Raw genomic sequence first — 26,803 nt, forward strand, 5'->3', positions numbered from 1 at the left:
GCCACGATAGGGCTGGCAGAAAGCTCAGGAGAGATCTGTATAGTCTTTTCTAGGTTGACAGGGTCAGGGGACACAGAGAGTTCGAAAACAGCTTCAGTAGCCATAACAGAGCCATCAGGGGACACAAAGAGTTCAGAAATGACCTCCGTGGCCTCAACAGAGCTGTCAGGGACCACAGAGAGTTCAGAAACTGTGCCCATGCCAGAAAAAGAGGCATCAGAGATCACATGGGTTTCAGAATTAGCGCTCACAGCAGAAACAGAAACATCTGAAGACACAGAGAAAAACCTCTCACCGCTGACTTGGGGGAAATAGGTGACGTGTGCAGCCCAAACACATCAAATGGCGGAAGCCATTACAGGGAGAACAGTAAACAAACAGTCTATCTCCGAGTTGAGCAGCGCTGCATTTGAAGAACTAGAAAGCGCTGAGACAGACGGGCTTGAGCGAGTAGCGGCTGGCGAAGGCTTCGGAATGCCAGCTGCTCGTGCTGAAGTCAGCGGTGGATCGTCCACACTGGACACCAATCCTCTCCACTCTCAGGCGGGTCCAGAGACCACAATGGTGTTGGCTGATGGTGCGGTATGCAATGGGCCATGCTCCACGGCCGACGGAACTTCGGCTGTTAAGCCCCCCTCCAAAAAATGTTTTAAGGGTGGATCCTCCTCCACTTCACCCACGGTGAAGGAAGATCCACACAATTGCAGAGCCAGATCAATATACTGAGCAAGGGTCCAGCCGACATTTTCCCATGGCATCAGCTCAGCTATGTTCATATCCAGCCCGCTCCAAAAGCAGAGTGGATTCATCCAGTGGAGATGGCAAATAGCCAAAAACTCCTCCACATAACATTCTTTCGATCACCTGTCCTGGAACACGGCAGAAAGAGCACTCAAAAGGGCCTGACTTGATCCTGCTAGATCCATTGTTGATCAGTCGTTCTGTAACGTTCGGTGCGCAATGAGCAGACAGTACAGGAACAATTTAATAACAGAACTCAGAAAACAAGAAATACAAAGAACCACATACATACAAACGTTAATGACTGATAACCAAGAGTGAACACAAGGACTATAAATACACAGATAACACTAAACAAGGTAACAAGGGGGCGTGGCAGATAGGAAATGCATGGAGAACTAAAATCAACATGAAAAACTTTAATGAACTACAATACACAACACATGACAGAAAACAACATAAGAGTCCAGATACTGGGATATTGTGACAATTAAGGTAATTCTAAGATAACATTTTATCTTTGTGAACAGATAGCCTGTCATTCAATATTGTGTGTGTTCAGCTTACATGTGGTTATTTGTAATTATATATTAAATATATAGCTTCTCCATCTAAATTTATAGCCAGGAGCTGATTATATTCATCCTAAATATATAAAATTAAATGGTATTTTCACAATGTTTGCATAATTAAAAACAAACAAACAAATAAACAAAACAAACAAACAAAAAAACTGCAGCTTTATCATAAATTATGTTCTGTTCACAAGTGATATCACAAGCTCATTACTAACACAATTACTTTCATATCAAATTATGACCAGAATTGAAATGTACAAAATTGTAAACATTGTCTGTTCATCGCAGGGCCCCCTCAAGCATGGGGTCCAATGCGGTTGCACCCGTTGCACCGCCCTAAGGACGGCCCTGGTGCAGTGTTAGGTTGTTTGGGTTACCCTACATGGTAAATGGGGTTTTAAAGGACCTTTTTACCAAATGACCATCCTTAGGAGGAAAAGAGTGATGGAGCTCATGAATATGAATGAGACCCTCTTCTGACATGATCCAGTCTGTCACTTTGGCTACCAGCATCACTGGGGAGCAACAGGGTCACACGCACATTTTTTGCGCACACACACTCATCCCCAAAGACATACAGACTGACACAGATAAAGACACACCTGTTGAAACCTAATTTAACTATTTTTTTAATAACCTTTTGCTTGGCAAAGGTCATAGCTGGCGCATATCGCATATCTTCAACTGAATTTGAAGAATGGCCTGGATCATGTATTGACCTATCAATAAACAACCCTCAACTCCACCATGCACACATAAATAAACACGTTCTTCACAAAAACAACACAAGGTGCCATATGTTCAAGTTCTGTTGGCACATGCTGCGTGTGACCTTTGTCAGATGGAACTTTAGTCTAGGGAGAGATTTTTTTATTTTCAATAATTTGTCTCAAAAAGCATTAAAAGGGATTATTCAGCCAAAAATGAATTTAATTTTTATCATTTGCACCAGTATATATACACATATACACACACAACTGTTCTCTCAAAATGAAAATTCTGTCATTATATCGACTACATTTATGGTACTTTTTCATGTTTTAGTCCTTATCAGTGCTTGTGATATGTAAAAGATCTGCATGAAGATTAATTAAATTCTACTTCACATATTCCACAATAACAGCAGTGAATGATAGAACTTAAATTTTTTTTGTGGTCAATTATTACTTTAAAAGGAAATGGGCTGTAAGATCCATTCCACAGATACTTGTTAAATTCTGCTCATGTTGAGTCTAATTCTTTATAGTTAGGACAAAATGTACAGTTTTGCTTATCGTTTTGTCATTTTTTTCCACTTCCATATGAATATATCTATATATTAAATTTATATTCTTATAATTTATGTATTCTCTCAGAAGTGGATAACTATAAGCTAATCTGTCTTGATAAATAGACCCAGTTAATTTAAATTAAAAGATACACAGAAATCATTAGGCTTAGACTTTTTCTCAATTTAAATAGAAAATGAGAGCTGAGGGAAAAAGGCTAATTCATGTTTTGCAAGTTAGCCAGGGCCACTGTCACATAACCAGGAAGTAAATTTGTCTATATTCTGCTTGTATAATCTGATGTAGTCTTTGCAAGCTTGTGGCTACCATGGAAATCAAAAGTTTTTGTTTTTGGCAGATCATTATGATAGTTCTTCAGGATCACTTCAGCTTATTTCCATAAAACCAATGGCAGCTCCACCTACTTACTCGCACCCTGCTTCATCTGACCGCAGTCAGGACTCTGCCATATTAAATGGAGAGGTAAGACTTGATTTTATTAGAGACAGTCTCAGACGGCAACCACTGACACCAGTCTGTTGACTGACCTTCTGATGCATTTTACACACACAAATAGGGCTGTTGGATATGGAATTGCCAGTTTATTGCTAATTGGCTGACTGTTACATAATTTCCACAAATCCAGTAGCACAGTCCGCCAGGAAACAAGCCTCTACAAGAGATTAACTGTACAAAGATATTTTAATTAATTAATTATACAATAAAACTACCCAGCAGGGTGGGCAAACATCTAACCCAACCACTGAGTAAAAAAAAAAAAAAAACATTTGCTGGGTTAAAACAACCCAATTACTCAGTTTGTCCATTTTCAACTCTACTTGGGTTGTTTTTAACCAGCCTTTTTTTTTTTTTTTTTTTTTTTTTTTTTAGAGTGTAGTATATCTCAATGGACACTCTTGCTTAATTTAGCAAATTTGGGTTTCAAAGAGACCTGACACAGATTTCTTTTAGAATACCACTTTAGAATATCACCTATGGGAAATTATTTTGAGCAACATTTTTTTTAATGTTTTTTTTTTTTTTTTCTGGAGTGCATGATTAGCCAGTCCACCTTATCTCTTTCTTTCTGTGTATACAGGTGAATTTGGCTCTGAAACAGAAGTCAGACATTGAGCACTACAGGAATAAGCTAAGACTGAAGGCCAAGAGGAAGGGATATTATGATTTCCCTTCTGCTGAGGGGAAAGGCAGCACTAAAAACCTGAGTCAGCGACACAAGTATAGCCACGACAGGCCTCCACACCCTCACAGCAGAGCTCTGGAACAGGAGGACGACAGGGGCTCCACATATGTGAAGCATCACAGGAGGTGAGTGATTTTGCTTGAATGAGACTGTGTATTTTTAAACAACGTAAGGTTGTTTTTGTGTATGTGTACATTGATACTTGGTATGACACTGTTGCATTTTTTTTAACCTACAGTGGCCCCAAAAAGTATTTTGACATTTAAGCCACACCTAAAAATGAATGAATATCTTGGCTTTAGATAAAATATCATATCATGTCCCTTGTGAAAAATAAGTATGCTTAATTGTGTTGAACATAAATCTTAAAGTATACAGTATATATTTTTGTTTTAATTACTTTTAGACAATATCATTTTATTTAATAAAAGGCCACTTAAGTGTACACTTTAATGACTATCCCCTGGTTTAACAGACAAGGTCATTGTTTTGTCTCAAGATGCACACCTGTAAGGTTTTTTATTTCTTCTTCTTTTTTTCTTTTTTCTTTTTTTTTCTTTTCTAAGGCATGTTTATAAAAGCTACTTAAATGTTTTAATTGAACTATGGCCTAATCTAAGCCATGTCTGTGAACCCGGGCCTTAATGTAAAAATATATTTAAATGTACTAAATTGCTACTTCATCATTACAGATGCGTAAATACAAATATATTTAAATAAATGGCATACAAGTCTCAATAGAAATGGAATTTAGTTTAGTTTTCATAAATGTTTGCCAATACGTTTGCAGTACACTTTAACCATATTTCAAAGATAATATATGTAATTATAATTAACATATAAAGATGTAGTGAAGTCCTACTGGGTAAAAAAAAAGAACTTTTAAGTTAACTAATTTAATTTAATAAAAAAAAAAAAGTAAATTATGATACATGTTTTATTTAATTGCAATTAACATTCAGTTAAGTGTCAGAAAACATTACATTCAGTTTGCACGAAAGTATGCTTTTTTAATTAAATTATGTCCATTTTAAGTACTTATTTAAAACATAATCTTTAGTGTACTTTATAAAAGGTTTTTATTTTTAGCATAATTTGTAGCAGATACCACTTTGTTTTATTATTATTATTATTGTATCTAATGAAATGACACTAGCCTTTGAAGCATTCTGTTCCATACCAAAGGTTAGCTGATCAGGGAATGTGTGTATATATATATATATATATATAAAATATATATATATATATATATATATATATATATATATATAAAATATATTTATATATATATATATAATATGTATGTGTGTGTGTGTGTGTGTGTGTAATCAAAATTATGTTGTTCCCTTTCGAATTGGAACTCATGCTGCATCCCCTAGAGGGCACTATGGGGAATACCTCTGGCATGATTGTTGTCTGAAAGATGAGTCTAAACACGACAATGAACTTGACAATGGCAGGCAGCAGCCTATGGTGTCAAAGCAGGTGTGGCTGAGAGTATAAAAGGGCACCTGAGGAATATGTCATCCTCTTCTTGTCTTCAGAAGACTGTTTGTTTGAGTTAGGAGCACGCACATTTAGCTCCTGAGGGAGCAGAATGCACAGATTGAAGGATTTCTCAATGGAAGCTCTGTTCCCTAATCTTAAAAAATGTGGGTTGCACGTGTTTGGGTGGAATGCTGTCTTCTCTTTGAGCAAGCTGGATGCGCTAGGTAGGATGCATTCACAAGACTGACTACAAGAGACAGGTAAGGAACTGTTTCCTTTCTGCTCTCTCCTGAGGGATAGTAGTTAGTGTTTGCACAAGTGCGTTCGGCTCTCGAAGGAGTTTAAGACACTTATAGCGATGTATTTGCATCTGTTCTTGTATGATTCTTTTTAGAGTTATAGAATCCGTCATATGAACTGATGCACTTGAGGTTAAATGTGCACATTTTGTGATGCAGTTGCAGTATTCGTTCTTCCCGAGCTTGACTCTCTCTTGAGGGATGAGAGTTGGGCACCTGCACCCCGTGGTCAGGTCCTGCGACCACCATTACAGTGATGTGGGATTAAGCGCGGGGTTGTAGGCGGAGCACGGACAAATCAAACACACCTCTTGTGACTCAAATAACACTATTGTGTCTTTGTGTCTATTTCTGAAGAATTAGAGACAGAAAAGTTCTGTAGTTATTATTAAAGTTTTAGCTTTAGTTTGCAGATTAGATCTGTTTTGGCTGCATGAGACAGGTTTCATAGAAAACAGTTTCTGTCTGTACTTAGTACCTGCTCATGTAAAGCCTTCTGGTTTCCTTTTATCTCCATGCTGAGGCATGAAGATCATTTGCTGAGGTGTCCTCATTGAAGGCTCTGACCTGGCCTGTTGGGTTTTATATTCTGAATGGGAGGTTCAGGTAGGAGCTCCACTGTTAGCACCATCAAGTCATTAGGCTTTTGGTAAGCCTCCTTGCTAAGCCGTTCTGAGTTTAGCATGTAGTTGGGCCTCCTCTCACTTTAGAGAGTTGTTATTTGAGGCCTCTGTCCTCAGAGCTCCATCTCACAGTGGTGTTGAGTTGTTGGGCTCTCTGTGAGCCTCATTGGCTACTGTGAGCGTTGCTAGGCCTCCTCTCATCAGATAGTTATCTATATTGAGGCCTCCGCTTGCCAGAGATCCACTAGGGCATCAGTGAAGTGTAGGCTCTCTGTGAGCCTCCTTACATGGTATCCTATGCCGTGGGGCGTTGTCAGGCCTCCTCTCGCTTCAGAGAGTTATCTTTATAGAGGCGTCCGGTCACTAGAGCTCCGCGAGGACACCATATTGCACGTTGTGGGCACTCTGTGAACCTCCTTGCACTGCATCTTATACCTTGGGCATAGTTAGGCCTCCTCTCATGTTAGAGAGTCGTTATATTGAGGCCTCAGCTCCTAGAGCTTGGCCATCTACTGCGAGCGTTGTCAGGCCTCCTCTTGCTACAGAATTATCTTCATAGAGGCTTCTGCTTACCAGAGCTCTGCTAGGACAGCATCAATGAGTTGTAGGCTCTCTGTGAGCCTCCTTACATGGTATCCTATGCATGCAGCGTAGTTAGGCCTCCTATCATTTTAGAGAGTTGTCATGTTGAGGCCTCTGCTCCTAGAGCTCAGCCATCTACTGCGAGCATTGTCAGGCATCGTCTCGCTTTAGAGAGTTATTTTATAGAGGCCTCTGCTCGCCAGAGCTTTCCTAGGACACCATATTGGAGGTTGTAGGCTCAGCATCAATGAGTTGTAGGCTCTCTGTGAGCCTCCTTGCATGGTATCCTATGTGTGGGGCGTAGTTAGGCCTCCTCTCGCTTTAGAGAGTCATCATGCTGAGGCCTCCGCTCCTAGAGCTCGGCCATCTATTGCGAGCATTGTGAGGCTTCCTCTCACTTCAGATAGTTAGCTTATAGAGGCCTCCGCTTACCAGAGCTCCATTAGAGGCCTTCATTTTAAGAAGCTCTGCTCCATGACATTGCTGGTGTAGGGGTGAGGACTGGACTCCTTTGAATCTTTGACTTAGCTCAGCCAATAAGGCACCAATCCCTTCAGCATGGTGCCGTGGGTATACCATTCCCCATAGTGCCCTCTAGGAGACGCAGTGCAAGTTCCTATTCGAAAGGGAACATCTCAGGTTACACATGAGGATCTCTTTTCCAAAACGCTATAAATCCATTTTAATAGTTTTCATGAAAATGACATTTTTTTTTTACCTAGACCTATACATTTTGTTAATATTCAATTTATTTTAATATTTATTATTGGCTCAGTCTGAACATGTTAAACAACAATTTTGCTGATTATAAATTCAAAGTTTTTTTTTTTTTTTTTTTTTTTTTAAAAACGCTACAAATCCATCCTTTTTTTTAGGCTTTTTTATAAAAACATCTAGAATCTCAGTATTGAAAGGGTGATTATATGTTTTAAACAGTTTACTGAGCAGCTTGATCGCCTGATACGATGTCACACACTTGCACACACACACACGAGCCGAGGCGAACCTCTTAAAGCAGCTGTGAGTTGAGCGCCTCTTCTTAGCCTTTTTATATAAAAACATCTAGAATCTCAGTATTGATCGGGTAACTATATGTTTTAAACAATTTACTGAACAGGTTGATCGCCTGATACAATGTCACACACTTGTGCACACATACATACGAGGCGAGGCGAGCCGAGACACCCTTATATTCAAATGACCCTATCTCGAGAACCGAGCCGAGTTGGCGCTCCGGACTCCGGCCCCCAGGTGTAAGTCTCACTGGCTCATCCAGGCCATCAAAAATGTTAATAGAGTTTAAAGCACTCATTTTGAATACTGAGCACAAACAAACTCCCTCACTTCAAAGAACCGCCAGATTGCATCGAATGCTTGCCGAATTCTGATTGGTCGAGAGGACATATCGCATTTAGGCAAAAAACGGGTTCGTCGCTAATAGCGGTTTGGAAAGAAACTGCATCTTGCAGTACATTTTAAACAAGGAAATATAGCGATTTGGCATGAAACATTGATGGAGCAGAGAATAGGTTCAGTACACAGCAAAATGGCATGACGAACTCATTTTTTTTTATCGTGTTTTGGAAAAGAGCTCTTCACATGTAACCATGGATCCCTGAGAAGGAGAACGAGACGCTGCATTCCTTTGCCATGCTTCAGGTATTCCTACATGTCTCCTTCAGACAAGAAGTGGATGACGTATTTCTCAGGTGTCCTTTTATACTCTGTCATGCTGGAGACATTCCCCATAGCGCCCTCTAGAGGACGCAGCATCTCATTCCCCTTCTCAGGGACCATGGTTACATACGTAACCTGAGACGTTATTGTGCATTCTACTATGACTTACTATACCAGTAGTTCCCAACCCTGATCCTCAAGCCTGATTCAACACACCTGATTCAGCTTATCAGGTCATTAGAAGAAACTCCAAGACCTAAAATGGCTATGTCATATAAGAAAGACATCCTGAATGTGCTGCTCCAGGACCAGGGCTGCGATCCACTCTACTATACCATCATTTCCACTGAACTACTTGCTGGTCATCTATCTTATGTCATTTTCCAACCCCCCTTTTCCTGCTGTCATTTCATGTCTAGGTGTCTGCATATTTTTTTTTTTTTTTTTTTTTTTGGTAAATCAAAAAACAAAACAAAACAAAACAAAAATGTGTTAAAGAAAAACAGTATTATTTTTAAACCTCCCAGATTAAGTATTAAGTAAACATCATCAATGTAAAGTATATATCAGTAATGATTATTTTAAAGACTTTGTAATGTAAGTATCATAATAAATACATTAGTCACAGGAAAAATGTTGATATACTAATAAACGGACTGAACAATGACACTATTGTCTTTTTAGAGCTGCTTTATACAATTGAATTCTGTTTGCATCGTTAATCATTATTTTCCTGTTCATCACTGTAAAGCTGCTTTGAAGCAATCTGTATTGTATAAAGTGCTATTTAAAAAAGATGACTTATTCTAGGGCTTTAAAATTCATATCTACCTGAACTAAATAATATAGTTGGACTGTGTGGCTGGCTTTCTCTAACATTTGGCAAAGGACCAGTATAATCAATATGCAGTGAGCTTTGTCGACTTGCTGTTAGCAATCATGAGCCTTGATGATGGAAACATTGTGTGCTTAGAAATGTCTGTTGTTCTTTCCCCTGGAGTTCGGGAGTAGACACAAAAGCCACTGTCACAGACATGACTGTATCAGATATGTAGCCTCTGCCTGGTCTCATTAGCTGACCAAAATACCCTCACTTTGGAGTTTTGTCTCAGTTTAAATATTTAATTTCCTTTTTGGATCCATTGGCACTCTGTCAAATCTTGCACAATTTGCTGCTCATTGTATAATGAAGAGTGTATCTTTCCGCTGCTTAAAGCTTTCCATTTGATTAAGCCTCAGTTGCCGTGGATCACTGGCACAGCTTAAAATCTAACCCCAGTGATTTGTTCTGTTGCCCTTGCAGATGACAAGAAGGCATTCTCTCTAATATTGGTAGTGACCCACAGTTTTATCTTTAGCTTCCCTTTCATTTTCCATAGTGCATAAAAATAATTTTCTTAATCAATATTTTTGTAATATTTTGAGATGCTGACTGATGTTTAAATCATTTTTATAAGGGCTGCTTATTGGTGTCATGCTGGCTAGATGCAGATAATAATAATAAAAAAAGGAATCTACTTCTTTAATGAAATAGAAAGTACACAAATAAAATACTCAGGTAACTTTGAACACTTGACAAACAGAACAACCTCTATATAATGATGAGAATGGACAACCAAGGATACAAACAGAGGACTAATATATATATCTATGATGACTTTCACCTTGATAGTTTAGCGCGGATGTATACCTAGCTGAATTGACCCTTTGCAAAGACCCGCCCCCCTTAGTTACTGTTGCTTTGTCCGACAAGCCGTGGCACTGTCACACCACACACAGTGATAATTGCATCACGGAGCAAAGAGGACACTGACAACATGTCAACAGACAAGACAGAGCAGGTTACTTATGATATTTAATAAAATTCCCAGCTTTAAAACTGTGTAGTTTTTTTAAGAAATTCAAACAATAAACCCCTTTTTGTGGCTCTTTTTTGTGTCGTGACCATGGTCGTAGAGGCTCGTAAACCAATCATCTCTTACTACGAGTCTATTTATAGCATCAAATAAACATGAATGAACATGAGAATCAATGTTGTTTCAATCAATTTTTCAAGTTTAACTCCACCGAGGTTAATCTTCTAACTCATATCTGCTTTGTCGGACAAAATGGCGGATTACTTTTAGTCATTTGCTGCGTCCCAATTCGCCTACTTATACTACGCCCTAAAAGTATGTACTCTTTCTGTGAACAAAATGTACTTACTTTTGAGTGTGTAGCAAAAGAGTAGACAAGCTTTGGGACATACTATAATATATAAATATATATATATATATATATATATATATATATATATATATATATATATATATATATATATATATATATATATATATATATATATATATATATATATATATATATATATATGTATGAAATGTATGAAGAGCTCTTTTCCAAAATGCGATAAATGCCAAAAAAAAAAAAAAAAAAATGAATTTGTCATTCTCTGCTCCATCAATGTTTCATGCCAAATCGCTATATTACCTTGTTTAAAATGTACTGCAAGATGCAGTTTCTTTCCGAACCGCTATAAGCGCCAAACCTGTTTTTAGCCTAAATGCGATATGTCTTCTCGCCCAATCAGAATTCGGCAAGAGTTTGATGCAATCTAACATGGTTCTTTGAAGTGAGGGAGTTTGCTTGTGCTCAGTCTTCAAAATGAGTGCTTTAAACTCTATTAACGTTTTTGATGGCCTGGATGAGCCAGTGAGACCTACACCTGGGGGCCAGAGTCCGGAGCCCCAACTCGGCTTTGTTCCCAAGATAGGGTCGTTTGAATAAAAGGGTGTCTCGGCTCGTCTCGCCTCGCCTCGCCTCGTGTGTGTGTGTGCAAGTGTGTGACATCGTATCAGGCGATCAACCTGTTCAGTAAACTGTTTAAAACATATAGTCACCCTTTTAATACTGAGATTCTAGATGTTTTTATATAAAAAGGCTAAAAAAAGGATGGATTTGTAGCATTAAAAAAAAAAAAAAAAAAAAAAGGATTATCAACAAAATTGTTGTTTCATTTAACAGTCATTGTTTAACATGTTCAGACTGAGCCAATAGACCATTTTAACAGGATAAATTGAATATTAACAAAATGTATAGGTCTAGGTAAAAAAAAAAAAAAAGTCATTTTCATGAAAACTATTAAAATGGATTTATAGCGTTTTGGAAAAGAGCTCCTCATATATAAACACACACACTGGAGAACAAAGGAATGAAACAAGATAATGAGCAACTCAACTAAATACAGGTGTGTAACTCATCAGTAACTAAGGCAACTAACAAAAAAATAAAAATATCACACCCTCATTAAGAAGACACAACTACACACCTTAAAAACAACAAAAACAGTCCAACAGAGGGAGGAAGGGGGCTTTGGTGGAGGATGCAGATCAGGATCAATAGAAAACCACAGGGAGCAAGGGTCAGCTCTGTCCTCTTCTCAGGCACTTGGTGACGCGTTGTGGTGGGTGGTAGCTCTCTGTCTGCGGGGGGCACATGTGAGTACTCCAAGGTTGAGAATGTTGACATGGGCTCTGGGTTTGGCTGTGTTCTAGATCAGGATGCGAAAGCTCTCCAGACACCGAATGACAGTCTCTCTCCAGTTCAGTCCAGTGGTGTCTGGGAGGTCGAGATGGCGGTGGAATGTTGCCCCGATACGGAACAGGGTCTTTAGGGTCTCATCATCCAGGGAGATGGTGACGGCCAAATAAAGAAAGTCCTTAACAAAAGAAAAAAGTTCATGGCTATCCTAAGCCTGGATAATCATTCTGGTCCTATCGTCCATTTCGGGCGGTCTGATCATCTGTCACGGCGTGTTTAGACAGGAAGACAAAGACCGACAGATCAAGATCAAAAATACTTCAAGTTTAATGATAATACTCCAAATGGGTTGACAGGCAGGGTAAACACAACTAAACATAACGGTTTTCAGACAAGTAATGAATGTGAGAGACCAACTTATATGAGGATTGCAAATGAGGATGATTAACAGAACACAGCGGACACATATGAACACAAATGAGGAGCGGAAAAACCAAACAAAGAAACGCATGATGAGAATGAAAACGGACTTTCAGTTTGTTCCAAGCATCCACCTGCACTCATTTACAGTCTCATTGCTGTAATCATTATAATACATTGAACACTGACTTTGCCATATATAGAAATATACAACACACATAAACATTAGCCATAAGCATAACCATAGAAATTATCATTATACATTCACTGATCTCATAATGTAATAGTCAGTAAAATACTTTATTATTCTATAAATTTCCAATACCACTTGATTAAATACAAAAGCAATTTCATTTTATATATTATCTATGTATATCGATAAATCAACATTATTAAAAAATACATAACAATGTCAATAAATAAGCATTCACAAAAAGAGGGAAAAAAAGAATTAATTCATTCATGCCTAGAGAATATTGTAGTGAACTGCAGAGATGATGGCACCAGAGCTTCACAACAGAAGTTCATATGTCAAAACAAGAATCCTTTTGTCCCACTTTGATTAATAATAAAGAGTGTGATAGGACCCTCAACGAGAGCTAAATGATTGTTGTAATTAGAACTGCTAAAGGTGGAGGGCAGGAAAGATGACATCAACTGCCCATTGATCACAGGCTATCATCATGAGTTGCCTTTGTTTACCTCAGCCCTCCATGCCTGAGTCCAAGGTGTGAATGGCCATGGACTCTCAGGCCCACCAAAGCGGTTCTGTAAGGAACATGTCCTATATGTCTTTTTTTTACTCATCCAGGAAACTGTGCACACACAGTGGAAATCGCACCTGGAATAAAAGCCAATGCAATTGTACCCACTGAGACAGAAATGTGATACTTCCACCAATTCACATCAAGTCTGGACTCTACTATTTCAGAACACGGGCACAAGAACTTTGAGAAAGGTTTGAAAAAGAAATAAAGCAAGGTCCTAAAGACAATGTTTTATTTACAGTAACTGTGTATTTTGGGACAATCAACAAGTTCCACAGGATGAAAGGTGGGCATGATGGGCGGACACCTGGAATGCTATGACTCAATCACATCACCACATCAGGAAAGGTGGGGATTAGTAATCCCCTCCCCACCAGGAAGGAATAAAAGCTTTCCCATGTGAACAAACCCTTGTTCTGAGTTTCTGACCTGACGAGGGAAAAACAACAGCACGACCATGTTAAATTCTTGCGAGTAAACCTTTCACTGCACGGACCTTCAAGCAGCCCAACTGCTTCTGCAGAGGACTTTGGCTCCTGACCTGCATTACTCAAGTACCTCCAACCTACAGAAGATCCTGCGGAACGACCACCGTCTGACCTACAGTTCTCTGGATTACACAAAGATCCCAGCACTCAGTGCAGCTCTGCAACTGTTGCAAAGCAATCCAGTCTCTCCCACTGCAAACAGAAGGATACCAGTGGAAAACTTTTCCCATCGCCGGACTGATCATTTGACCAAGTGAAACGTAAATATAAGCTAACCAAAGCTTTTCCCAAAAGCCTTGGCATTAGGTTGTTGCTATATAAGATTGCTGTTTGACTGTTTATCTAGGGTCAGCGTAGACAGATACAGTAAATACATCAGACACGTTATCTATTTACTATTTCACACCAGCATCCAGAAAGACCACAATTGACTCCCTCATAGACTGCTAATTACCCATTCTTTGCTTCATCCAATCCGTTGCTCATCTACTTGGCATTCATTTTTGTTAATGTCCATTTGTGTAGTAGTTTGTAGTTTCTGTTTGATTATTGATTCAATTTTCTTAGTAGTTTAGTCATTTTTCCTTAGTAGTTTAGTCATTTTCCTTCGTAGTATTTAGTGAGTGTGATATTTTACTCTTGTATATCTTTTTGTTAATAAATTCATTTTTATTTCAAACTGTGTCATTCTTGTGTTGATAATCAGAGGCTCTACAAGCTCATCTGAATCTCATTAAATCCTTCATATTGGTCAGATGATAAACTTCTTCCAAAATATAAAATTCTAATTCAGTCAATTTTAATTCTGAATTAAATTTCTAATTCAGTAAAATTCTAATTCCTTGCTGGTGCCCCGAAATATTGGAAGGAATCACCTAACTCAATATTAATATTAATATAAAATATAAATATTAATATTAATATTTAAGACCATAAATAACTACATTTGTGGTGCCCTTGTGTGAGGCTAATCCAAAATCACTACAATACAAACATCTAAGGTATTCTATTTACATACCATTTGTAGAAGTCTCTGTATTTCTGGTCTTCTAATTCCATTCATGTGTTCAAAAATGTGTGACATAATTTGACTATTTATCTTGCCCACATATTGTTTTTCACATGGACAAGACAACAAACAGATAACATTAGTGAAAGCACATGTAACAAATTGTTTAACTTATTTTGTTTCACCGGTCTGTAGGATGCATTTCGTACTTTCTCCAAAGCAAAATCCATCCACTTGTTCTGACAACCCCTGAGGATAAGTCGCTTATACATTTTCACTAGCCTGACGTGGTCATACTCAATTCTAGTTCGAATATGAGTCTGATACTGCTCCATTGGGCTTTGATTATGGGGGCGTATTTCAACCGATCCAGGAAAGACCTCAATTGGATAGACCTACAACCAATCAGAGCTACAGAGTAAGTGACGTATGTTGAGCGACGCATAGTTGTCAACAGAACTCTTCTTAGCGACCATCGGGGCCAGCTGATAAATCCAACTTTTGCAGAGTCCCGTAGAAAGGACGGCAAAGACATCTTTCCCATCGACAAATGCCTTGATCGCGGTCCTCTGTTCCTCTTTTAAAATTAATGCGCTGTCGATATCTTCTATAACGGATGCGATGGCGGAATCTACATATCTCAGTTCTTCAACAACAGCCATCATTGTTGTAAACTAATTGACCTTTCGCAAAGACTCGCCCCCTTAGTTACTTAGTTGCTTTGTCCGACAAGCCGTGGCGCTGTCACACCACAGAGTGGAAAATACATCGCGGAGCAAAGAGGATACTGACCACACATCGACAGACGAGACAGAGCAGGTTACTTAGGAACAAAGTCCCAGCTTTCAAACTGTGTAGTTATTAAAAAAAAGTAAAACAATAAAAAACGTTTTGTGGCTTTTTAATGTGTTGTGACCATGATCGTGACAGATTGCTGTAGCGCCTCAGCTCAAGCGGCTCGTTAACCGATCATCTCTTCCTACTAGTCCATTTATAGCATCAAATAAACATGAATGAACATGAGAATAAATGTTGTTTCAATGTTGTGTCAATATGCACAATTTTTCAAGTTTAACTCCACCGATGTTAATCTTCTAACTCCTGACTGCTTTGTCGGACAAAATAGCGGATGCAGCGTTCTGATTGGTTAGATCGCTTGTCAATTAAACTCCCCAAGCGCTCTTTGGTGACGTGACTGATTACGTTTCTGGTGATAATCTGTCAATCATCGCCCTGACAATGTGATTGGTCCGAACAGTTTTTGTTCGGGCATAATTACTCCTCTACGGATCGAGTCCAGACCGAACTCCACGACCTCAAAATGTTGTGGGCGGGGCTAAGTTCGGCTGGTATCCAGGCTACATTTTCACCACTTTTTATTCAAAATCAGATTCTACACTGCAAATACACTTTAAACGAAGAAATTGAGTATAGGCTGGCCCTTTCTTCAAATAAGATGGGTGAGTGCTTCTTATCAGTGGGTTTAGAATATTGAGTAGTCAACATTCCAGACCTTTATATCAAGGAAAATTACAGAAAGGGTGTCAATTTCCACATGTTGTTTAAAAACTCAAACTCATGAAAACCTTTAACCCTTTAATGCATATGATCACACTAGTGTGATCAGTCTTGGCTGGTCTCTGGAGCGTACGATCACACCAGTGTGATTAGAACATTCAGCCCCTTAACTATTAAAAGGACAAGATAATACATCGGACATTTAAACAATTTTTTTATACATAGGACTGACCTGAAGGAAAAAGCTAAATCTGAATGCAGATAGTAAACTTGCTTACTCGATGTCTTTCTCGCAATACTCTTCTACATAATGCTTCGATTAACAATATCAATTGAGAACAAACAGTTTACGTTGCTAAGTGTGGATGCTAAGGGTATTGTGTAGTGATACACAGAAGCGTTGGGTGAAGCGGTCATAGCCGTATTTTGTAGTGAATAAAACACAGCTATTGACCAATCAGAATCAAGGACAGGAACTAACCGTTTTAGAATAATTATTAATTAGTTGTGTTGAGAAAGCTATGGAAAACCCTAGATGAGTTGGTTGATGTGTGTGTAATGAGTAGTTAGATGATCTACTTGTTCAGTGCTCTGAATTGGAGGTTGAGTTGTAATTCTCCATATGCTGGACCCTAGAGGGTTCATCTAACGCTATGATAGTCAAGCAGGGCTTGGACAAAAAAAAAAAAAAAAAAAGTAGTTTCACTAGATAAGGTGACATCTACTAGTAAACTCTGACTAGAAATGCATTAGGCAAAATGACAGGAAGTGACAGGAAAGGTATGATTCAGGGCTTGTCTATAGATTGACTTCAGAGGAATGTCAGCTTACCCACTACTTGCAGCCAGAGTACAGAAAGTGAGAGTGTTCTCAGCAGCAGAAGAGGTGCCTTGACAAATAAAGAGTAAGCGATCCTCTAGGTATTTTCATTTCTCTGTATGATAGACTAGTGGGTAACTGGGGCGGTGGTCCCCATAGGTTGTTGCTGGCAGAGGCAACTCTTATCCATGGCTGCAGAGAGCTGATTTAGCTGATGGTGATTATATAAGTACAAAATTTCGATTTCATCAGACCATTTTCTCTAGCATAAAGCCATTAGATTTAACATGCCTTCCATAGCTGACACTAGCCAGAATGCAAACAATAGCAACATTTAGCGACTTTTTGAGCAGGCTTTAGCTACTTTCCATTGAAAATAGTTGGTAACAGTGATGAAGTTGGTCAGATGACTTTTTTTTTCACATGCACAAAATAGCATGTGCCATTTTATGTTTTAACCACATATGGCTATAGAGAGTCCAGTGCTCTTTAGTCCAGCTTTAACCCTTAAATGCATGAATGTTTCGCCAATAATTCTTACATATTCGGGTCTTTAGCGACCCGGATCTATATCTAACACTGATGGATCTCTACCTGTTGCGAAAATATAAAACTCCCCTGATATTAGAGTAACAATTACAGAAGAATAAAATAAATCGTATTTTGTTACCTTTTGGAGCTTGAAAGGGTTCAATTTGAACAGATGTTTTATGCCATCATCACTGTCCCCATCAGAGCTCATTTCCCAGTAAATGCAGCAAATAATAGGCTAGTTTTATGTTTGAAATCACAAATGAGCCCATTCAAACCCAGGTGAAAAAAAGTAAATTTCAACAATGTACTTAAAGTGCTCTATTTTCGCGCACTAATTTTGTACTTTATATGCTAAACATTCTTAACTGTGCTATTTTGGGACACCATGAAATATGATCTAAAATGTGCTTTTAATATACTATCATTTTCAACATCTTCATTGATTTTCTTGATCACTAACAGCTTCACCAGATCCATCCAGTGACAGTGACAGTCATATTTGATTGCGTTAGTACTTGCTCTGCAGTAAATCGCTGAGCCATTTCATGTTTTGCCTATTCTTTCGTTTTTTCTGTCTGAATGAAATGTCACATCATCATTGTGTATGAGACATTGCCACCTTGTGGAATAAAGGTGAATTGCGATTATTCCGTCATCAATTATTCAATTATTGTTGTGCAGAAAAGATAAATGTACACTGATACACACCTCGGGTCGTTAGTGACCCTATACAATTTTTACAAAAAATGAATGGGAAAAGAGGCATTCTTTTAAAGTTTTGTTATATTGTTTAAAATGAATTGATTGAGGAATACTAAGAAGGTTGATGCCTAACTTTAAAAAAAATTAATGAGGAGAAGTAGTGAATGACGTCCTGGGTTGATAAAGACCCGAGGTATGCATTTAAGGGTTAAAGGTTTGAGTATTGTAAATACTTCAAAAAGGCGTTAGAAGTCACATTTGGCTGAGGCGGTAGCCATAGTCTGTAACTATTGCTTTCCATTGTGAACATTGACAAAACAGTCATTATCATTTCATTCATATAACATCACAGATATATCAGATATATATATATATATATATATATATATATATATATATATATATATATATATATATATATATAATATAATATAATATAATATAATATAATATATATATATATATATATATATATATATATATATATATTTTTTTTTTTTTTTTTTTTTTAAGTGTTTTAGTTAAATGCTGTGCACTAGAATGTTTTAAAAAAATAATAATAAATAATAATTTCTTTTAAAAAGTCAACCCAGTAATTGTATTATTTGGACACTAATGATATAAGGCTATATCTCTGAGCATTTTTTATTGGGGCCTTTAAGGCACTTTAGGTATTTTTAAAACTGCTGATGACATTTATTGAAAGTTTTACATCTCCAGTGACCCCTTGTAGGTTAAGCATGTTATTTTGGATGTGTTTTCTGTGTGAAAGTGGTAACCTCTGCTTTACTGTGATCTGCTGTCTGAATGATTCATTGCAGGACACAGAATGATGAAATCTGATGAAGTTGCCTACACAGCAACTCAATCTTTTTGCTTATTAAAGTATTTCTTCAGCTTCCATATGAAGTTTTTCTTACTGTGAAGATTTTATAAATCTCTTTACTCTAAGTGTTTACATGTTTTGTTATATATCATTTCATTGTAAATCCATCAGACTAGAATGGCATTATTTAGCCAAAAATACATACATACATACATACATACATACATACATACATACATACATAAATAAATAATTCAAGTTTTTTTTTTTTTTTTTTTTTAATACATGGATTTCCTTAACACATTCATGGCCTCACTGGTACTGGATTATCATTCTTGCATGGACAATTTTTAAATAGCCAATAGCCTCTTGTTACATAACAGCTATGAACCAAGATGGCTGCCACTGGTAATAGGGGAAGGGACATCCTCATTCCAGAGTGCACCTTAATAAATAAGCTATAATGCCATACATAAATATCTATTTTAGTGGACATCACAAACTCATACATACATACATACATACATACATACGGAGGTCCTGTTTACATGTAGTGTGTACATGTCCATGTACTTGCATAATGTTATGCTATTGTTCTAAACTGTGTGTGTGTGTGTGTGTTTGTTTGTTGGTTTCAGACCCTCTCAGGTGAGTCACCCCACACATCGCAGCAGACAGTCTCTAAACAGTCCCAGTCCTGGAGGAACAGAGATGGATCTTCTGGTCATGAGAGAGAGACCCAGAAAGGGGATCCGTAACAGTGGCTATGATGTGAGTGTTCTTCGTGAAAAGCGGCATAAAGCATTAGCAAAATCAAATGGAAAGGTTTCCAAAACAGCTGGCAGAGCATGGAGCCAGCAACAGGCTGTGGCCTTTTTTGGATAAATGCATCTGCCAAATGCATAAATGTATATTCGACAGTTACATATGATATTGTAAGGCCTTGCTTGGTTGTTATTAGGTGGAGTTTTGGGTGGGTTATGATACGCTTCTTGTTAGTTGCTGCTACAAGTCTTTTTTGTGTTGTTAGGCCACGTGTGATTGATTGATTGACTGATTTATTTTATTTTATTTATTTATTTATATTTTGCAAAATTAACCCTTAAATGCATGACTGTTTCGCCAATCATTCTTACATATACGGGTCTTTATCGACCCGGATCTATATCTAACACGGAAGGATCTCTGTCTGTCGTGATAATATAAAACTCCTCTGATATTAGAGTAACAATTACAGAAGAATACAATAAATCATATTTTGTTACCTTTTGGAGCTTGAAAGGGTTCAGTTTGAGCAGATGTTTTATGCCATCATCACTGTCCTCATCAGAGCTCATTTCCAAGTAAACTCAGCAAATAATAGGCTAGTTTTATGTTTGAGGTTGGAAATATGAGCCTATTCATGATCTCAAACATATTCTCAGAACTATATCATTTTCAACATCTTCAAAATCAATATTTCGATCGCTAACAGCTTCACCAGATCCATCCAGTGACAGTTACAGTCATATTTGATTGCGTTTAGTACTTGCTCTGCAGTAAATCACTGAGCCATTTCATGTTTTTCTTATTATTTCATTTTCTGTCTGAAAGAGTCGTCACTTCAGCATTGTGTATCAGACATTGCCACCTTGTGGAATAAAGGTAAATTGCACTTATTCCATCATGTAAGATTCAATTATTGTTGTGCAGAAAAAACACTGATACACACCTCGGGTCGTTAGCGACCCTATACAATTTTTTACAAAAAAGTGAATTCAAAACTAGGCATTCTTTTATAATTTTATGATTTTTTTCATGTTATATTCTTTATAATGAATCGATTGAGGAATATCAAGAATGTTGATGTCTAACTTTAAAAAATTGAGGAGGAGGGTAGTGAATGACGTCCCGGGTCACTTAAGACCCGAGGTATGCATTTAAGGGTTAACAAGGTAAAAAAAAAGCTCTGGGGCCTCATGTATAAAACTTTCCGTAGACTGCATCCTAAAAGTGTGTGTATGCATAAAAGCCAGTTTTTCCGTATGCACAAAAGTTTTCAGATTTATAAAACCATGTGTATGCCACAACCTGCTCAAAAAATTCCCTTTATAAAACCCAGTCAGTGGAAGATTGTGCATACACGAATCTCTGCCCCGTCTCCTCCCCAAAATAACCATATATGGAGCTTACAACGTCTAGTTTTACTATACATTATGTCATCTGCATATCATTTCCATGCATATTCACGTGCACCGTGTTTAACGGTACAAGACATTAGGAAAATATGACAATAAATGCCATCACATTACATTGCTAATAATCATTCACTATCCTTGTCTTGTTTTAGAAAAATAAATAAATAAATCAAAATCGTACAAAATACTGTTAAGAGAAAGGTTTCACTGAAGAGTTATTCTTTTCCACAGGCCAAATAGTATTTATATTTGTTTTAAACAAATCAAATGTATGCAATTTTGCCTAAAAGGTAAACATATATTTTAGGATGTTTATATATTTTTAATGGAAACGGATAGGTCTTATTTTTGCATTGTAAATACTTGTCTGACTCAGTGCTTCACTGACAAAACATTTTAAAAATAAAATTTTTATTAATTAATTTTCATAATATTGGGAAGACCACAAAAGGTGTTATCTTTAGGCTACTGTCTGTCTGTGCACATCACCAACAGAACACCTGCATTCAGCAGAGGTTGTACAGTACAGTAGCTACTCGTCGGAAGATCAACGAGCGATTCCTTCAGTGTCTTTTATTATACCATTATGTTGCTAAGCTATCTGCTTAGACGAAGTGCACTTCATTGATCATTATTTGCATGAAAATGTTTTCTGTCTGCTATTGAGTTCTGCATGAGCTCTGCTATTTAGAACACAATTTAAAGTGGAATTATCGTGCACTAAGCAATCCTCGCTGTCGTTAAAACATTTAAACACAGCATGCCATTAAGGAGAGTGGCACATTTTTAATCTAAATGTGAAAATTGAAATCTTCAAATGGAAAACAGAGTTTAAAATCATTCTGTTTACTTAAGTACTTTGCCCACTCCAGTAAAAGAGTGCGTACGCATGGTCTAGAGCTCCTATATGGTGCGCACATATTTACGCAAAGTTTATTTTTTATAAATCCCAATATGTGCGTGGAAAATTTAGTATGCACATTTCAGTGCCTTTTTTTTGTGTGTGTATGCAACGTTTATACATCAGGCCCCTGGTCTTTTTAATGAAAGAAGAATCATAAGGTGACCTGAATCATGATGCAAGTTCATCACTATGGAAACAGAAGCACACTGTTTTGGTCTGGATTGCAATTGGGAATGGAGAATGGAATCAATGTTGACCATTTTGTATTTCTTTACTGTAAAAATAAAATAAAATAAATATATATATATATATATATATATATATATATATATATATATATATATATATATATATATATATATATATATATATATGATTCTATAAAGCATCTAAGCATGAAGCTGACATGAAACATTATCAAGACTGCACTCATGCAGTCGTGCCCCAGATCTTAAGTGAAATTAACTGTAGTATGCTGACTGTGTGCACCTCTCAGCAATTGTAAACATGCTGACATGTTTTATTTGAAATAGAGCTTACCTATTTTGAGCATGAAAATTGGTCTCTTTAAACAGTTACAAAAGCCACACAGTCTTTGTCTCTGTCCATGTACTATGAGTTATACTGTTGTTAATTCATCTTTGTCCCTGTACTTAATGTGGATTCTGACTCTGTGTAAAAATAGCTTTCTATTGATTACAGTGGGATTTAGATGCTATTGGCTAAATTTCCCCAGATCTTCATACTGACGCTGTAAGAGGGACTGATTTATGTGGTGCACTGCACCAGACATCCTGTACACCTCTCACATTTGACACACAGGAAAGGAGAGAGAGACAGACTGTGTCTGAAACCTAAGGTGTGTTTTTGTATGAAAGTAACTTGTAAGGAAACCATCCTTAGGATTTTAGATCAGCTTCCAGGGCACCATCTAATGATCAGAGGAGATTCAGAAAGTCATACTTTTCATTTTCTTGTCTGAATGTCTGAATAATATAGAGCAAATTTTAGGGATGGGCAATAAGACAATATATAACAAATAACTGAGTTTCTTGTTAGTTATTAGTACTATAATTTTAATATGTCTTTCTCATTTGTTCCTGAGTAGTTATTTATTAATGATGGAACAGTATTCTAAAGTGTTTCCCAATTTTCTTTTCATTGTCTATATTACAAAAAGTGTGTGTGTGTGTGTGTGTGTGTGTGTGTGTGTGTGTGTGTGTGTGTGTGTGTGTGTGTGTGTGTGTGTGTGTGTGTGTGTGTGTGTGTGTGTGTGCTTTTGTTTATATTACATTGTGGGGACCAAATGTCCCCATGATGTAATATAAACCTGAGTTCACCTACATCGTGGGGACCAGCCAGCGGTCCCCACAATGTAAATGGGTTTATAAATCATATAGAATGAGTTTTTGTGAAAAAGTAAAAGTTTGCACAGTTTCCTGTGAGGGTTAGGTTTAGGGGTAGGGGCAGGGTAGGGGGATAGAATGTACAGTTTGTTCAGTGTAAAATGCATTGAAGTCTATGGAAAGTCCCCACAATTCACAAAAACAAACATGTGTGTGTGTGTGTGTGTGTGTGTGTGTGTGTGTGTGTGTGTGTGTGTGTGTGTGTGTGTGTGTGTGTGTGTGTGTGTGTGTGTGTGTGTGTGTGTGTGTGTGTGCTTTTGTTTATATTACATTGTGGGGACCAAATGTCCCCATGATGTAATATAAACCTGAGTTCACCTACATCGTGGGGACCAGCCAGCGGTCCCCACAATGTAAATGGGTTTATAAATCATATAGAATGAGTTTTTGTGAAAAAGTAAAAGTTTGCACAGTTTCCTGTGAGGGTTAGGTTTAGGGGTAGGGGCAGGGTAGGGGGATAGAATGTACAGTTTGTTCAGTGTAAAATGCATTGAAGTCTATGGAAAGTCCCCACAATTCACAAAAACAAACATGTGTGTGTGTGTGTGTGTGTGTGTTAACAAGCATGTTTAGCATTTGGACATTTGTGGATGCATGATAAAGGCACTTTAGTAGACATAATGTTATGCAAACATTGAATTTGGACATGCCTTGATGTCTTCCTACCTCTGTATGGTGCCTGAGAAGCAGGGCACCGCCAATGAATGATCTGAACATAAGAGTAGATGAAATGTAGAGTAAGTGGTAAGTTAACAGAATAATATGTTGGATTGTGCGAGAGAGGAATAAAAAGAGGGGAAAACAAAAGACAGACAGGTCAGTGAATTGCTGAAATCTTTAATCACTGCACTCTTTCTTACTGGGCCTGTGCACAACAGATACATGATGAATAAACAAAACTCCCACGCTCTTAAACCAACCTGGATTGAACGAGAGAAGATTCCACACCATTTATTTCTGCTATTCTGCTATTATTGTGTATTTTATAAGAATTGTGCTTTTAAGATAGAAAGAGACACCGGAGAAAAAGTAATAAAAAGAAAAAGTAATTTAGAAAATTAGTTGTATATAATCACAAGGATAATCAGCGATCATGGTATGAATTAATTTTAACAGCACTCACTTGTTCCAATGAACGTTCAGGGGACACGTTATGAAAAGATTTAAAATGAAAATGGTAATTTGGGATGAAAGAGAGTCTGATTTATAAAGCATATCGGAATGGTAGGGCTGTTTTGGGATCAGGTCGTGTGCAGGTATGGCTTATTGTTACCAAAATTAGTCTTGTCAAGGCACAATGCTCATCTGACATTTGTATTTTAATCTTGAAATACCAAATACCAAATAATTCCTGCTTATAAGACTGAAAATGAAAATGTATATTTACCCTTTGTATGAAATCTTTCTACTTTAAAAAAAAAAAAGGGCCTTTGTTATCACTGCATTGCTGCATCAGTATGCACAAGCACACATGGCGGACAATATTTTCAGTACATATTTCAATTTTTCCTCACACAATGTCATCTTATGGTTTAAGGTGACTTATATAGTGCTGTTGTTGTATGGATTATTTTAATATTTGTATTTTGTTTTGTTTTTTTGGTTCGAACTTGGTTAATTTTGGAGTATGACAGCTCCTGAACACTGTGAACTGTTGTTATATGGAAAAGAGCAGTGTAAAGATTCTTCAAAACATCTCCTTTTGTGCTCTACACAAGTCATATGGGTTTATCATTGGGCTACATGAGGCCAAATAAATGATTTTCATTTTTGGATGAACTATTCCTTTAGGGTACACAGCCACAAAAGGAATACAATTTGTACCATGGCTGTTTTAGTTTTTCTTGTTAATTACTGGCCTCCCAGATAGTAACTGCTCAGATCTGGCCCACACATACCACATGAAATGATGGCACTTGGGCAGTCAACAAGCCTGTTAACAAGCAGAATCACTGAAGGAAAGAAGAGAACAGAAAAAAAAAAAAAAGAAAACAGACGAGCAACTACAACTGACTTCCAGCCACAGCCTTAGATGAAATCAACTGAAAATAAAAGACATTAGATCAGTCAACTAGATTAATCATTACATTAATCAACTCCAAAAACAGCATTACCAGTTTCACTTATTACTAACCAGTTTACCTTCATTTTGTACAAAAGTACTTATTGAGAATTAACAGGGATTTGCTCTAATATTTATTTAATTTGACGTCACCATTATAGTGATTAATGTGCCATGAAGTGGTGTCTCTTTGAATCATGGTGCGCACAAACACACCACCTTGGTAGACGCAGGACCCAAAGCTGTCAGGGTTTTGCAGGAGTGAGGACCCAGGCGCTGAATGAGCAATAAAGGGATTTATTAACAACACTAAAGACAGCGCACAACAGGGAGAAATAGGTGTGAACCAGTCAAACAGCAGGGCAGGGCAGACGACACAACGACAGGCAGGGTTGATGACCACTGACACAGTCCAAGTTGGTGAAGACAGAACCAGAGGCTTGACGAGAGAGTGGACTGCTGTTAAGGTCCTTGCTGCCAGGCAGAGGAGTCAGTGGCCAGGAAACTCAGGATACTGGACAGAGGAGTCAGAGGCCAGGAAACTCAGGATATGAATGACAGGATCTATACGCACAATACACACGGTGAACACACAACAAACCAGCAAAGACATGAGGGAAGGAAGCACAATATAAAGGGACCAAAGCACACAAGGTTCAGGTGAGCACAATTAGTGAAATGAGGACTAGACAGGACTAAACAAGGGGGCATGGTGAAAGCAAACTAGGAGGCAGGACAAGAGGAGCACATGGCAAACACAAACAAAGACAAAGCCATGTGCTGACAAATAACACAAACACAGAGACATGAAACAAAGACAACACAGACAAGGCTGCCAGGGCAGAACCCTGACAGTACCCCCCCTCCAATGGACGCCTCCAGGCGGTATAAATTCTTTATTTGGGAAGGACTTGGGGATGAACTCAGGAGCCATGACTGCATTGGCAGGAAGGATAAGTCGTTGGGAAACAGACACAGATACAGACTTAGTCCCTGAAGTCCTGGAGGATGTTTCGAACACTGGACTTAAATCTGCAGAAATGCCCTCCAGGGCCTCAAGGACACACATTGGACTGGACTCGGGAGCGCCCTCCTGGGCTGCACTGGCGTGCTCAGGGACTGACTCTGGACTGCCCTCCTGGGCTGCGCTCGTGTGCTCAGGGACTGACTCGGG

At 37.9% G+C, this 26,803-nt stretch overlaps 1 protein-coding gene across 1 annotated transcript in view; it reads left to right on the forward strand.

Moving 5' to 3' along the window:
- kiaa1549lb (KIAA1549-like b) overlaps nt 1-26,803 on the forward strand; it is a 151,569-nt gene that overhangs the window by 96,937 nt on the left and 27,829 nt on the right. The window contains exons 15-17 of the mRNA XM_067389021.1: nt 2,946-3,070; nt 3,687-3,916; nt 19,719-19,851. Of these exons, the coding sequence (XP_067245122.1) occupies nt 2,946-3,070; nt 3,687-3,916; nt 19,719-19,851 (488 nt within the window). The remainder of the gene's footprint in view (nt 1-2,945; nt 3,071-3,686; nt 3,917-19,718; nt 19,852-26,803) is intronic.

This window comes from Chanodichthys erythropterus, chromosome 7, assembly GCF_024489055.1.
Source record: "Chanodichthys erythropterus isolate Z2021 chromosome 7, ASM2448905v1, whole genome shotgun sequence".
Lineage (NCBI taxonomy): Eukaryota > Metazoa > Chordata > Actinopteri > Cypriniformes > Xenocyprididae > Chanodichthys > Chanodichthys erythropterus.